The 16,040-nt window shown below is 37.5% G+C and overlaps 1 protein-coding gene across 1 annotated transcript in view; it reads left to right on the plus strand.

Annotated features, from left to right (window-relative positions):
* PIK3C2G (phosphatidylinositol-4-phosphate 3-kinase catalytic subunit type 2 gamma) overlaps positions 1 to 16,040 on the plus strand; it is a 215,197-nt gene that overhangs the window by 12,193 nt on the left and 186,964 nt on the right. Inside the window, exons 4-6 of the mRNA XM_065683405.1 lie at positions 316 to 473; positions 3,672 to 3,783; positions 10,971 to 11,073. Of these exons, the coding sequence (XP_065539477.1) occupies positions 316 to 473; positions 3,672 to 3,783; positions 10,971 to 11,073 (373 nt within the window). The remainder of the gene's footprint in view (positions 1 to 315; positions 474 to 3,671; positions 3,784 to 10,970; positions 11,074 to 16,040) is intronic.

A 16,040-nucleotide genomic window follows, 5' to 3' on the forward strand; every position in this document is an offset into this window, starting at 1 on the left:
CTCTTATTTCTACTGTGCTCAGTGTACACTGAAGTCTGTGTTTAAACTCCTTTTGACTTCGCTGAGGTCAAGTTGATGAAGATTTTACTGATGGTTTTCCTACGTTAGTAAGATGTAGTTATATGGATGTAAAAGATGTAGTTATATGGATTCTTTCTGATCTGCAGTTATCTCACTAAGTTTGAATTGCTACCATTTTACCCTCCTTTTGCACAAAATTTTATTCCTAACAGCTCTCTATGTACTGTGTTTTGTTCTTAGGAGAGTTCTGAAATGCGCACTTATTTAGACATCATTTTATCATGTTCTTTTCAGAATAAGGAATGCCAATCCTGCTTTTGACTTGAAGACAAACACTGGGAAAATCTGGAGTGTTGCAACAAAGTTCCCCAGCCATATCCTTGGTGGATCAAAATTCAGAATCAGCATTTGGACAGATTCTTCACCGCTTCCTCTGCTTCTTACACCATGTGGTAAGTGATTGAGGTGTTCATATCCTTCCACTATTCAGTTTCATGGAGATGATTAAAAAAATCATTTGTTATCTGGAAATATAGTTGGAGAACAAGACTTATGTGAGTCTTGAGTACATACTTTGTCAAATATGGTCACTATATTTGCTGTAAAATTAAAATCCTGTTAAATATCAAACTTTGTTAATGTGTAGATCTCTACTTTCTTTAATCAGAACTGGGACCAATTCTGGCAGTCTCAAACAGGCCATCATTCAGACTTGGATCCAGAAGGAATGTGAGCTTTTGCCTAATTTAAAGTATATGAGTAGTCCGCATGTAGTTGTGGAACTTTTTACAGCTTTGACTCTATTTCTGAATCCAAGACTTAGAGTCTATGGTCGCTAAGACTCCTCTGCACCCAAGGTTATATACAGGTCAGGGAAAGTCCATGCTGGTCAAAATATGAAAGGAGAAATTCCAACTCTGTGAGAAGAAAATAATTAAAAATTGGTGGTGGACTCTCCATCATTGGAGGTTTTTAATGCCTTACAGGACAAAACCCTGAACAAGCTGGTGTTTGTATGTCCTCCTTTGGGGAGGACACTGGACTTCTGAGGTCTTTCCAACCTAAATTATTCTGTCAATAGTGACTGTGGGAAGGTGCCAATGCTCCTGTGCATTATCTGTTATGCTGAATGGGAGAATCTGTGATTCCAGCTCTGGTAATTTTCACTTTTCAAGGCAGATATGCAAAAATGAAGTAAATTAAATCCTCTTCCCCCTCTCTTCTTGTGCTGATTTATTAAGGAATAGTCTTTTTTTTTTTTTTTTTCTGCTTATGAATCATTTTTTCACTTGTCAAGAAATTTTTTGGCTGTTAGCAGGCTAAGTATTAGTTTGACAGGTTCAAAGCTGAAAATCCAGAGCTCTACAGAATGTCAGTCAGCATATATATACAACTTTTAAGTATTTTCATAAATATATGTTTATTCATAAAAGTTTGGTTGCTTGATTTGGTGCTTACTGGAAACACAGTTTCTGGAAAGCCTGGAAAATAGTAGGCTGTGTCATCTTAAACTAACTTTTTGTGGATACTTTGGAGAAAAGGACCAAAGATCTTGTGACAATTGGTCCAGAAGGTAGTATTTCCAGCACTTATGTCAGCTAGGCAAGGGGTCTACACTGAAGTTCCCTGTAATGCATATGTTTGACCATATAGGTGTCCTTTACATTACAGATCATTCAATTTTCAGTCTGCTTAACTTATTCACAGAAGTGCTTTAGAAGGCACGTCTAAAACTGAAGGGGGTATAAGAAACACTCCTTGTCTAAACTTGTTTACAGACAATCTAAACAATTAAATGCAGTTGAAGTGGGGGAGGAAGTGCACTCTTTTGCCCCATATAATACAAAGAATTGTTCAGTGGTGCAAAAACAATTGGCAGAGTAAGGAGAGAAAAATGTGTTTATGGAGTGAAAATTAATAATACTAGTTTCAGGTTTTGTCCAATGAGTGACCTGAGAAAGGTGTATGTTACAATTTTAATTCAAGATTCTGTGCCATTTTCTTCTTCAAGTGTGTATAAATTTAGCAAATAGTCAATGCAGTTTACATGTCAAACCTCCTGTGAGGAGTCACTTAAAACAGAGAGTTGCCACAGTGCTAGATGTTTAGAACTGGTAAAAAATGTTTAATTGAATTGGCTTTCAGGGAAAAAGAAAAATGGGTTTGCAAAGAAAATTAGATTTTTTCTGAGGGAATTTTTGAATCCATTGATGCATTTGCTTTTCTCTGGGGAAGACCAGACCAAAGCAAAAACCAAGCTAGCTGTGGTAACCAACTCTGGTTTAATTCAGCTTTGGTTTTGTCACAGTCCCCTCCTATAGAAATGTCAACTGTTCTCTGAAGCTGTTTTCAGGATCACAGCCACTAAATTTCCAGACAAAAACAGTTTTGTATTTTTTTGTTTTGTTCTAAAATAATAGCAACTCTGAACCAGATTTGCTGTGGGCAACTGGGTAATTCAGAACACCATTAAAACTCATGAAACTGGTTGGTTAGGCTCAGTTTAAACTAGTTGTCTAAACCTGGAGCAGTGTAAATTAGTCAACACACAAGTCTGTGTTACCTATTTAGTTTCTGGGTATTTGTAGGTAGCTTCCATTTTTATATGAAAAAGTTCACATAAAGCTACTAGTAAGAGCTCTTGCAGCCAGTAATTATGAAGCAATAAAGAACTATCATGAACTGAAGAAATGAAAGGAAAAAATACTCTGGCTTTACTGTTACCAGCTACAGACAGTGAAATTGCCTAAGAACTGTGGAGGAAGTCCAGGCTTTATTTTGCGTTGTAAAACCATCTCGGTACATCACATGAAGAGTCAGATCTTTTTTACTGCTAGAGAAAGGCATCTCAGCATCAGTGCTTGTGCAGTATGCTCTACATTGCTCTAAAGACTAAACTTAGACATGTTTGCAATTTGACTGCCAGATTATGCAGCTATTCTTTTCCATTTCTAACTTGTTTCCATTCTTCTAAAATGGACAGAGAGGAGGTGTATTGGTAAGGTTGGAAAATGACTTAAAAGCTCAAGTAGTGCTTAAAATAATTCTCAAAATTCTAGAATATTTTTGAACAGCAGATTGTACAAACTGACATAACACTTCTTTATATATATGTAATAATATGTAATTGAGATGTATTTCTATATAGTTATGAATATACATAATATTAGATAATACTCATACTATATTGTATATATAAAATGCACCTGAGCATATATTTCTTGGTTATGGCTAAAAAGGCGGCACAGTAGAAACAATAGCAAGTAAAATTCTAGAGCCTTCTTGTGTCATGAACAGCAAGAGTCAACTTTTACATCACCCCACATGGGAATTGTACCAAGATATTAATCAGAAAAATAAAAATAAAAACAAAATAAAAAAAAAATTGCCATTTTTCTCTTCCTTTCTGCTTAGCAATGTGTCAGGTAGCAAATGTCTCATTTCTTCTAAATGGACAAAATGGACGTAGATTCTGTAACTTGCTGTAAAGTATTCAAAGAAAAAAATCAGGTGTGGCTTGATCTAATTCCTCTTGATGGAGCTAGTCTGCAGCATTAGTCAGGAACTGTAAATAAATTCTTTGCTCAAGTATCTATCCTGGAATTCTCTAGCAAGCTATTATTAATTTTTCTTGCTATCTTTATTTACAGCTGGTTGTATCACTCGTGCCTTAATTGTAGAGATCCTCCAATGCACTAATCAATACCCAGCCCAGGAGGAATGCCTTCTAAGTGTTTGTGGGTCTGATGAATTCTTACAAAAGTAAGTATCTTATTAAGACTTGGTATTGAGTATGTATTGTGTAATATAAGCTGTGCTTTTAATGCATTCTGCTTACATGCCATATAAACACAACCATAGGGAGAGTTAGGGTTTTACGTACCAAACAATGCATAGTTTCTGAAACTCCCAGAACACACAGTACTTGAGCTCTACAGAGAAGGTGGTGTGCTCTAGTGCAAGGAGTCAAATCCTGGCTCCTTATATAAGACTCATGCAGCCTTGAACGATTTGTTTCACTCTGTTGCCCTTCTGGTCTTTCACATCTATAATAGGAGGATGATGCGACTTCCTGTGTCTCACAGGAGTGTTATAAGCATGAAGGGGTATGCATATCCTCAAAGGGGGAAATCACCAAAGAGAGGAGAAACAGTATTATACAGCTGCACAGCAGGTGATTTTTCTTCATATCTAGGTGCAACAGTAATAAAGAAAATGAAGTCAGCACTTTGGTGCTGACTACAAGTTGACTAAAAACACATTATACATACAAACAGGTCTTTCTGAATGTATGAAGTCTACAAGTAAGGAAGTAAATGCTCTGGTTTGCATTAATTCAAGCAAAATCTTGTGGTAAAAGCACTACTGGACTCAGGTAGTTGTTTCTTGCCCTCTGGCAGCTTAAATTCAGCTGTCAGCAAAAGTGAGCAGATTTTGTGTTGAAACAGCTGAAGTGCAGGCTCTTGTCAGCTGTGCTGTGGCACTGGTGACTTTCAGCAGAAGGGGAGAAGTTGGCAGTTCTCTGTGTAACATGTTAAGCTGGCACTGCAGGAGTCACAGCTCATCTGTTAGAGACATAAAAAGCGTTAGATAAAATAGTGTACATCTGTAATGGAAAGGGAAATCTTTAGAAGCAGTCATATTTGCAGTATAGTGTAAAGGTTACCTGAACTAGCCCAGAGCAAGTCATCTTGATTAATGAAACTAATGCAGTTGTGAGAAGCAAGTGTCACACTGTAAATTAGCATTGTTCTATATCCAGCTTGGACACTTGGACTCTTACACAGGCCAAATGTTCAGATGTTTGTGATGAATTATGCTTTGCAACTAAAGACGGGAACTTCAGTATTTCTAAGCCTGCTCTTCACGTGTTCAAATCTCCATAAAGCAGGGGCTGGTACAGCAGAGCACTGTGTGAAGCATTTACAGCACTAGAACCACTGAGCAGAGAATCAGGTCATACACAGATCTCTTAATTGCATAAAAAGGCCAGGGCTTTTTTTTTTTTTTTTTTTTTTTTTTTTATTGTCATTATTTTCTTGTTTTCAAGACTTTCGTCTCATTTCAAACTAATTAATGAAGAAAATGGGAATAATGAGTCACTGAATTGATGGTGAGCTCAGTGTGTTACAGTACGGTATACAGTACATTGTAAACAGTTTTATTTTCACTGTTGGGGAGAACGCATCAATAGTGGACTGTTTAAATTCCAGCACTTGCAGAATCTCTGCTTGTCTCATTAGCAGTGAAACAGGGTCAATAATGTTCTTCGCTTTTTTTGCTTTGCTACTGCACTGTCATGCAGAAAGCACTGAGCTGCACTTCTGGTCTTAGCAGTTTGTAATTCTATGCTGTGCAGTGCTTCCAGCTCTTTCTTCTGTGTCCTCGTCAGAGTCCTGTATCAAAGTTGAAGCTCCAGACCATAATGATCCCTTGGGTAGCTTAACACAGCCTTTGGAGTAGCCTCAGGCTGAGATTTTTCCTGTGTTTGGGCTATCTTTTACTGCAAATTGCTTTCCTAAAGATGTTTCTAACAGAATGATTTGATGTACTTGTGCAGGGTTCTTCCCCAGAAGAGTATTTGGAAATCGTTCAGTGATGAATACCTGTAGAAGTTCCCCTAGTTAAGAGACAGTAAAGGGAATAAATATGTTGTCACTTCTGCTTTATTGTAATCCAGAAAAAAACTAAAGTGAAGCCAAAACGGTGACGTGATGAATTGTTCTCACCAGAGTGTTTTAGTGAACCAGACTACTCAGTGAAAATCTGTCAAAAGCTTTCATTTACTGTTATGTTGACTATATTAATGAGCACTTCACTCTCCCTCCTGCAGCAGCACCTGAAAGACTTGATGATTTCTGGAATCCATTTAGCTTTGAATTAGATGGGGGAAAAAATACTTGCGTACTAATGACCATTACACTCAGCACCACAAGATTTAACCATCCATTATTCCTTTCATGTGGAGATATCCTTGAGCTTACGTCTTATCTGACTCACAAGAAGAGTATTAGTTTTCAAACATCCAAATTTTGACAAAACAGAAGGCTGCATGTAGACTGCAGGTCAGTCCTAACTAATAGAGCCATCTGTGAAATTCTGGTTTATAATCTCATTTGGTTTCTGGTTTTAATTTTGTTTACTGATCAGAAATCCTAGCCTTGCTTCTATCTGCAAGTTTCTTTTTTCTTCTTATGCTTCCTTTTCCTTCAGGGTTTTCTTGCAGTACCTGTAGAAGCTATCGGGATTCATTGACACCTTGTCCCTTCCCCTTCTTCCATTGTAAGGCATACATTACTTACTTCCCCAGTTAGTTGCTGCAGTTTGTTTTTTAGATTTCAGTGTAAGTGCATCTAGAGGCAGAACCCTGTCTGAAAGACTCCTTGAAGGAAAAGAACCCATATTTATGTCATCAATTTTTACCACTATTCATAGAATTTTCTGATTTTCATGTGCATCCCTAAACCCTCCTTCTCTCAGTTTCCCAGCTGTGGATATACTCTCCACTGCCTTATGCTTGTGATGTTCATGATAATCTTTTATCTCTTGGAGGGCCATCTGCTGTTTCTAAAAATTCTTTGCTTTATCATCCCATTCATCCAAACCTTCTGCATCTACCTTGATAATCCTGCTCTCACACTTTCCTTTCTTTTGTAAAATTTAGAATAGATGCTCCTAAAAATGATGCCTCTTCATGAAAGATGTTATATACAAATAAATTAAATTGGATTTAAGCAGCTTGTTTCAAATAACTCCTAGCTCTCAATGCCAGCAGCAAGACAAAACCAACCTATCTCATGTGTTGCAATGAATCAACCCATTTAGACTTTTTTTGCCTTTAGAACTACAGGCCACAAACTCAGGGCATCCTGAAACACCTAATAAAACAACGTACATGGATGTATGATAAGAATACAGGGCACTCTATTTTTTTTTTCATTATTTATTGTTTTATTAATCTGTTTGTAAAAGGTTCCAGTAATGCAGAACCAGCAAAGTAATGAAGTCCAAGGATATTTATAAGCTTTCTTCTAAACATCCTTTCTTTCTTTTACTGTTTTTTTTTTTTTAATAAGGATTCAGATATTGTAAAGGATCTTTTGTGCTATGTGTTTTTAATTCCATCCATGCTCTACCATATTATAATTTGTGCAGTTACCTTACTGCTTTGCAGTTTAGCCAGCACAGTAAGCAGGGTATAGAACAGAAGAGTCTGAATGCTTATTATTTCTGCTCACATGCTTCTGATGACAGTTTTTTGCCTTACTAATTCTATTCTCTGAGAATTGAGACCTAAGTAACAACTTGTTTTCACTCAAAGTGAAGTTTAAGCTATTAACTATAGGCTGGGCAGAGTTATATTCATGCAGGCTGGGATTGTAAGAAGCAAGCACCTTCTGGATGAATATGTTCTTTGTAAAAAATAAACTTCATTTTCTCTTGTCACTGCATATTAAGTTTCTCATTCAGAAACACTGCTCAGCTGAGTCCTTTAAAAAAAAAAAAGTCAGATTGAACTGTATTAGGATTTGGAGGTTATAGCACATCAGAGAACATTGCTGAGGGGAAGCAAAATCATCTAGTGGTGAGGGAGTCTTGAAAGACTGACAGATTTTCCATTGCTCTTCTTCTGATGTATTGTGGGACCACAGGCAAGTCACTTTACTTTGACTAGTTCATTAGCATGGCCCTTAAAGACAAACACTGCCTTTCACTTTATCTTTTATCAGGGCATTCTCATGAAAGCTGTATTCTCCACATAGTAATTCCAGTAAAAAATACGGGCAAGCTGTTAATAATGTTGGAGCGTTTTTATTTGTGTTTCCTTTACAGAGCTTGGAGCACTGTAAACCAGTTATTAGTAATCCTGCTATTCTCCAAAGGGGGCTATATTATTACTTTTATCTTAATAGTACAGCTATAATAGCAGATCCACATAGCATGTTACAGCCTGGGGTATTGCTAAAATGTAGTCTGTCAATCTATGGCAAAGCTGTATATCTGTTTCTTGTAGTTCACCTTTCATCTATAGCAGGTTTTCACATTTATGAGGCCTTAATTAATTTTGTCTAGTCTCCTGTGTCACAATTCCTGTCACAGTTTTTCTCTTTTGTGCAAATAAAATCCACACATGGAGTCAACTGTATGGCCAGTACTTCTGACTGCAGTGTTCCAGGCAGCACAGATACGTCAATAAAGGATATGATGATGTGTAGTACCTGCCTGACACAAAACTGACACAAACCACTAGTGTAAACATAGTTATAACCACGAAATTCAACTTCTGTTGGTGTAGTTTTCCAAGGTTTTTTTTTTTTTTTTCCAAGTTTTACTTGGAAGCATGATGACATGGAATAGTTATACTTGGAAAATACAGGGTTTGTATATTTCTGGTACAAAATTGTAAGTACAGAGGAGGGTACAGCTGTATCAACTGTCCTAAGGTTGAAGGGAGAATGGAAAGATCAGGAATAATGGTGGGGTAAAAGGTGGAAAAAAAAGGTGTGAGGCAGTTCTAAAGGATACAAGGATTATGGGAAAGTTCATCATTAGTTGCAAGGAGATGTGATTTGATAAAATGAGGAGAGAAAGAAGTTTCACAGAATCACAGAATCACAGAATCCCAAGGGTTGGAAGGGACCTAAAAAGATCATCTAGTCCAACCCCCCTGCAAGACCAGGGTAACCTACAGTACATCACACAGGAACTTGTCCAGGCGGGCCTTGAATATCTCTAGTGTAGGAGACTCCACAACCCCCCTGGGCAACCTGTTCCAGTGCTCTGTCACTCTTACAGTAAAGAAGTTCTTCCTGATGTTAACGTGGAACTTCCTATGTTCCAGTTTACACCCATTGCCCCTTGTCCTATCACTGGATATCACTGAAAAAAGCCTAGCTCCATCATCCTGACACCTACCCTTCACATATTTGTAAACATTGATGAGGTCACCCCTCAGTCTCCTCTTTTGCAAGCTAAAGAGACCCAGCTCCCTCAGCCTCTCCTCATAAGGGAGATGTTCCACTCCCTTAATCATCTTTGTGGCTCTGCGCTGGACTCCTTCAAGCAATTCCCTGTCCTTCTTGAACAGAGGGGCCCAGAACTGGACGCAATATTCCAGATGCGGCCTCACCATCTTTCAGGAAAGCCATGGGTAGGCACAGCGTAGCTATGTGCTGAGGAGCAACAGAAGACAATCAATGCATTGGTACAGTCCCAGGAACCAGTCGCTTGTACCTGTGCTTGTAAAGGGATTTGGGAAGGTTGAGGCATAACAGTGATATGCTTCCCACCAGTATAGACACTTCACTGCATTGGTGTTAACCTCTCACACATTTGCATCTGTGCTTTATGCTCTTGAAATGAGGGAATTTTACAAATATATAGAAGCACTATAGAAGGACCTTGCTTTAGGTGTTTGCTATGTTAGATGGAAAGGTCTGTGACCTTTAATGTGTTTGTTTTTAAAAATTCCTATATCTACCCTTTCACCTTCTGTGACCTCTAATGAAAAGCATGTATTTTACTTAGCTACATTGTAGTGTAGGTGCAGAACATCTACAAGATATATAAATTCCCTGCAATTGTGCTGAATAGAACTTATGTGCAGCACATTAATTTAAGTTTAACCATTCATTTGTGCTGGGGACCTCTGCTTCATGTGAGAATAAATCAAGCGTTCTATGATTTATTCATCAGGTTAGTGTTTTTTTGGAACCAAATCCACCCAGTTTTAAGGTATTCCATCAAAATGCCTTTTAGATAGAAGAAACATAGTTTATACTTGAATTCTGAGTTTTCTATGGCACTTGACAAACCGGAGAAGAATCATCTTTCCTTCCTGGCCCAGAGAGTTCTGAAATAACGTATGTGCTGTAGATCTGTATAAATATGGAATATCCCTTTCAGCACTTGTGTGGCTGGAGGCTTGAAAAAAGCAACATGAATCTAATTGGAAATTCACTTGAGTTGTAACCAGTGAAGCATGTTAAGTTGTTTTGGTGATGAATTTGCCTTTGCAAAAATCAGTGTAATGTTTCCTACGCATTAACCCCACAGGATTTTTAAAAATGTAAAAATATGTTTGCCCTAACTCTGAAATAATTTTTACATTATTTCACCTGATTAAAACAAAGTGGAAGGGAAACAGTGAAATTATTTTTGTTCCAAGTAATTTTAAGAGTTATAAACTAAGGCTGTATTATAATTTGGAAGAAATTGCCGACAGTGATAAGTGGCCTGAGAAGCTAAATAAGAATGAGGAATTTCCCCGTCATGGGTTGCTACAGCATCCTAGCATACTTGACCAACAGCGTAGCTTACAGGAGCCACGCCAGCTGGGTGAGTAGAGCTCTGTATTCGGTCTTAGCTGACATGTGATTTGAGAAGGAGGAAGACTGGCTCACAGCTTCTTTCACCATCTCTCTGTGAGCTGCACGGGATAAGAACTTCAATTTCTTTTGAGAATCAAGGGCCACCTCTCTTAATGTGTGTGATTTTCAAACTTATAATTAATATTTGATTTTTTTCAACTTGAGTATCAAGCACTGCAACTCATTCTGCAGTGGTGCATTCATAACCAAGATAAATTGCGCTGATTTGGTTTTGAAGAATACGCATGAATAATCTCTAGGTTTGGGAGCACATGCAGTTTGTTTAGGGTATTCTTTCTCTGTGTTTTTGTTGCTCTGTTACAGAACTTAATGGTCAAATGTGTAACTGAGCACTTATTCTAAAATTGTTTCAACAGAAAATTTGCCAGAACCAAGCCCCATCAGTTTTCATGGTACTAGGTGCCAAGCATAGGATTTATATTATTCAGTCTTCTTTGTACTTAGTATTTAGACCATTGGTGCTTTTAGGAGAAGGAGAGAGGAGAAAAAAGAAAGAAGTGGCAAGCAGAGATAACCATTTGTTTGTGGTTTGTTTGTTTGTTTCCCCCCAAACTGCAGTAATCACACTTTGGGCAGCCATGAAAGTCTTCGCAAGGCAACCACCTGCATTCAGCTTCGACTACACAACACTAGTAATTTGAAGCAAAGTTTGGCTCGAACGGTATGTCAACTTCTTTTCCTTCATTTTCTTTCAGCATCCCTAAAGGAATAAAATCCCACCTATTGTTTTATGCAGCAACCTGCAGTAATAATCAAAGAGAGATTATTTGCTTTCCTGAGAATGCATATATTATCACTGAACTCCAGTTGAAACTTACTGGGGAACATCTCTGCTTTGCTCTTGTACTTAAATATAGTGAATTGCCATAGACAACACAAAACTGAAAAAGACCAAAGGTAACCTTTCCAGAAAAATAAAAAAATTAAAAAAAAAATTTTTTTTCAGAATTTAATGCAATTTATTTGAGATGGTCACTAAATATTTTTATTTTTATTTTTTCCTTTCTATGGTAAACCCATGCAAAGTACTGTGAAAAACTAATTAGATCTGGATTATTGTTATTATCACTGAAAACCAGAGTAGGGTGATAAAAGTCAGAATCACAGTTGGTGCATTTGTGCATGTGTGATGCATACTTGTGGGTGCATGTGCTTGTCATAGACATATAGAAATGTTGTCTGTAAGGACATGTAGCCCTGAAGAAAACATTGCTTTATCATCATCTTAAATCCAGGGAGATTCCTATTTGGGTTATTTGGGCTTAAGCAGTCTTGCAGTGCATTGCTGAGCTTTAATGATGCTGACCTGTGCTACTGAATGTGAGTTTTATTCTCAGTGGACAACCTTGAATTACTTTCAACACAAAGTTTGCAGTACCACAGAACCTTTGTTCTGGGCTGTTCACTGGCAGTGTGTTGACTCTGTTCACAGAATGTACCAATTACCAGCTTTGCACAGGTCTGCTGTCAGCCTGAGTCTGTCAATGCGTGGGTCAGCTGACAGATTTCTAACAAAAAAGGGGCAGGGGTTTTACAGTATGTGACACCATGTGAAATAGTAAGTTCAGTACAATGCATTAAAAACAGTCTATAATGAGGCCAAATATATATACACACACACATATATATAACATTTTAACCAGGTTATAGACAAAAGCAGAATAATTTAGTGCTGATATGTATAATCCTGGCTTATATTATTGTCATTTTTCACTGCCAATATTATTTAGTTATGTAATTTTTATAATCTATTGATTCTTCTTGTTATGGCATCATCCCAAATAAAGCAAATGAGGAAACATGGAAGCTTTCATCACCAGGTTACTTCTTCAAAAATTATTCAGATCAATGAATTACCGAGTGCTTGATCTCACTCTAGAGAAAATAGGTTGATGTTTGAATATACCTTCAGAATGGATGAGCAAGTGTCCATCTTGTATCCTTTCTCACCCCATCTGCATTACACAGCAGCAATAAGAACAAGTCCAGTGACCACTGGAATAAGGTTTTTTGGGGAAAGTATCTGTTGTACCTCATTGTCATTTAACTTCAAGTTGTTGAGACTGAAGCAGGAATCATCATGTGATTTCCATTCTCTGAAGCAGGAATCATTGTGTGATTTCCATTGTCTGCATTAAACAGAGATTAGATGGTCATCATAGTGTTTTCTGGTGTTAGATCACAGATCCTGTGACAGAAGATGGGAAACTTAATTTTTCCATTTAATGCTGTCAAAGAAGGGCTTGAGAAGTTCGGAGTGTTGGTTATGTGATGTAATTATGGATGTCTGTAAATGTGTAATGGTGGAAAAATTATTTACCTTTTTTAGGTCAGCATCTCTATTTTTTAAATAGAATAATGTGCTATTGACCCACCCTTCTGCTGGGCAGTTGCAGGTTTCCAACATTTTCTGTCCTGAGAAATCAGTAACATAAATTAGAAGTTTGGTACAAATGCATTGTGCATATAGCATATGGTGAAGGTTTTTTTACATGCGTATATTGAAAAGAGGGAGCCTCAAACAGCTTTCTGCTGATCTTCTCTTCAGTCTTCCAAGCCAGTGATTGATTCTCTGCAAGTTATTCTGCCTTCAAACAGAAAGACTAAAATATGGAGCAAATTACCTTTTTGCTGTATATAGATCTGCTATTACTATAGGTCTTCAAAATTATTTGTTTTGGAACCAAATGATATATTCAGGAGTCTCATCTAAAGCCTTGAACTTTTTTGTGTGCTAAGGAAGCAAAACCTATACCAGTACCATCTGGAGAACGCCTTCATGATTCTTGCTTACCTTACATAACACTGTTGAGATCAGGATGCATAATTAAAAATATCTGTCTGTACCTGCAAATTACTGTTATTTTACTGTTATGCTTAATAACCAGTATAAGTGGATACTTCAAAGTAATGTGCAACTAATTTATTTTTTTAAAGCCAGGCAGCTTATTAACTTTGCCAATAACTAAATGTTCACATTTCTTCAGTGAATTCAGCTGAAAGGTGTATTTTTTATTTTTTTTTTTTTTTAAGGTGAATATTTGCTTCCTTTCCTTTTGTGGGAGATTGGCATACTGTTACGAAGTGGTCATAAAGAGGAAATTGTCTTTAGCTGAGCAGTTGCAAGCAAGAAATATGGCCTAGGGCTTAACATGGAATCACAGGCCTTTCAGGCAGTGGGTGACCTTTATTTTGGTTTTGGTTTTTTGAGACGGATTGATCAGCCTTAGCACTCTGGAACAAAAGTCTTTTAAGATCAGAATTTTTGAGGTGCTAGATTCCTCTAAACTTACAATTTTGTCTTATTCATGGAATATAAAGTTATCTTTGTAGTATAGAAACATATTGAAGCTCAGTTTTATACCATCTAGCAAGACAGGACTTCTGGAGTGGGAATTCTTCTGCTCATTGCATGTTTTTCTCCATGCATAGAAATCTTGAGATTGACAATGAAAGTGGAAAAAATCAAATAGTCCTTTTGTCAAATGGTGTCCCGGTTTACAGAGGTTACAATAATAATTAATAACAATTGCTATATTTGTTTTAACTACACACCTGTCCTACTCTGTACTTACCCACTGTGGTCTCTAAGGGACAACATGTAAACATGAACTCCAGGAGTTGTAGTGGGTTGGAAGTGTTGAATTCTTAGTGGCTAGGTCATGTTTTGGAAACAAGGCATAGTGAAACAGCATAGAAGCAGAAACCTTTGTCTGGATGCCGTTTCCAGGGTGTGCTGTGCCTGTCTGAGAGACCCATTTTTTCAGAGCTGTCCCCACATACCGGTTATCTGGGGAAAGAATGAACTTTGCAGTGGAGAGGCAGCAAAGAATACTCTATGAGTTTGTAACGAGAGTTTCACTTGCCCCCAGAAAAGGATTTTTGGACTAAAGCAGCCAGCAGGTGATATTTCCTGAAAGTTCAGAAGCATTTTTATTTTCATATATACCAGTATTCATATTTTACCAGACATAATGATTTAAATGTTCACATTCTGAGCATAATTACAGATGAAAAGAGCCAGTGATCCATCATAAGAAGGTGGGGCTTTTTTCCATTATTTAAACATTTGTGACTTTTTAGACGGATGTGTGTAGTATCTCAAATAGAAGGAGGCCTTTTCTTGTGTATAAGTAGCCCTTGAAATCATGCTACTGTAAAATGCTTGATGTTGTATTAATATGTACAAAGTCTCCTTTAACTGTTACAGTTTGACAGGACTAAATTAGGTTTAATACTCTGCAGTGCACTGTGGAGGAGAGACAGAGCATCTCTTGATGTTTCATGTTTTGGAAATGGTTACAATTACCAGGTAGAATGATTCCAAACAAACAAACAGACAGGTAACTGACAAGATTGGGAGACAAATTATCAGTGTTCAGGCCATTAGAAAACATCTATTGTCTCAGAGAACTTGTGGAACTATAATAATCTACAACAGGGTTTAACCAGGAAGGGTGACATTTTAAGATATCTTAAAGTGAATTATTGATCAGCTCTTTAGGGTAACTGACATATCTCTGAAAGCTTCAGGCGATGAAGTTACTTTAGGTTTCTAATAATAGCAAAGAACATGAGCAGCTCTTGAGCTGGCATAAGTCATAGATCCAGAGTTTTCCTCCTGCTCCAGGATATGCTTGTGACAGAGCACTTATATTAGGAAGGAGAAGCTCTGCTCGCAGGCAACTCTGTGAGCAGACAAAACCTAACAGAGGGGACAAAGACTATGGTGCACTGAAAGCTGCAGTATTGCCTTTCACTTTGGACCCAATTCTTTTGGCCTACTGAAACCTGCTCCAGCAGCACTGAATTCAAGGATCTGAGGTAGTCTGCACTGAGCTCACAATGAGTTTTGTTGTTGCTGTTCTCTGAAACTTGTGGCTTTGGTCATAAAATGTATTTGAAAGTCACAGACTTAGAACCAGTTTATGGAAAATAAATTTCCTTCTCTCAGAATTAATGTAAAAAGATGTAAAAACAGTGTGCTGCCTTTTTTTTTTTTTTTTTTTTTTTATAGCACAAAGACGGTTAAGATCCTTCAGCTGTCTCAGACAGTCATGCACATATGCAGCTACTCTTTATTCTTGTGAGTTAATCTGCACTTACTATTGGGGAGAATTAGACTTGTGATCTATTGGATCCTTTTGAATTTTGAACTTTGGAATATGTTATTTTATAGGAATCTCCTCTGAGGCTGTAGTTTAGCTAGTGTCACAGAATATCTTGACAGCCCAGGTATATAGTAATCACCCATATGTGTCAGGTGCTAAATAATTCACATACACTCACCTTTTGCCCTAGTCCATCAGGTCCCCTGAAGCTTCTAGATTCCTGTCAGTCACACATACCTAATTTCTCTCTAAGCTTCAGGGCTTTCTCCTTCCACTTGTGTCACACTGTTTGCAAATACATCCCTCCCTGTCTTTCTAGTGCTTTCATTGTATGAGATGGAAAAGGAAGTTTGTAATTTATCAGTCTTGCTCTGTAGCTCAAGCCTTGTCCCTGTGATCATTAGTTCAGATGTGCTCTGCTATTTGTGAAGTCTCCAGAGGTGGCAGTGTGACAGCTAAGCATGCAGCAGCATTATAAAAATGCAGGGTAGAACGTATGCACTATTCATCTGTAATG

This window comes from Lathamus discolor, chromosome 1 (genome assembly GCF_037157495.1).
Source record: "Lathamus discolor isolate bLatDis1 chromosome 1, bLatDis1.hap1, whole genome shotgun sequence".
NCBI classification, from domain to species: Eukaryota; Metazoa; Chordata; class Aves; order Psittaciformes; family Psittacidae; genus Lathamus; species Lathamus discolor.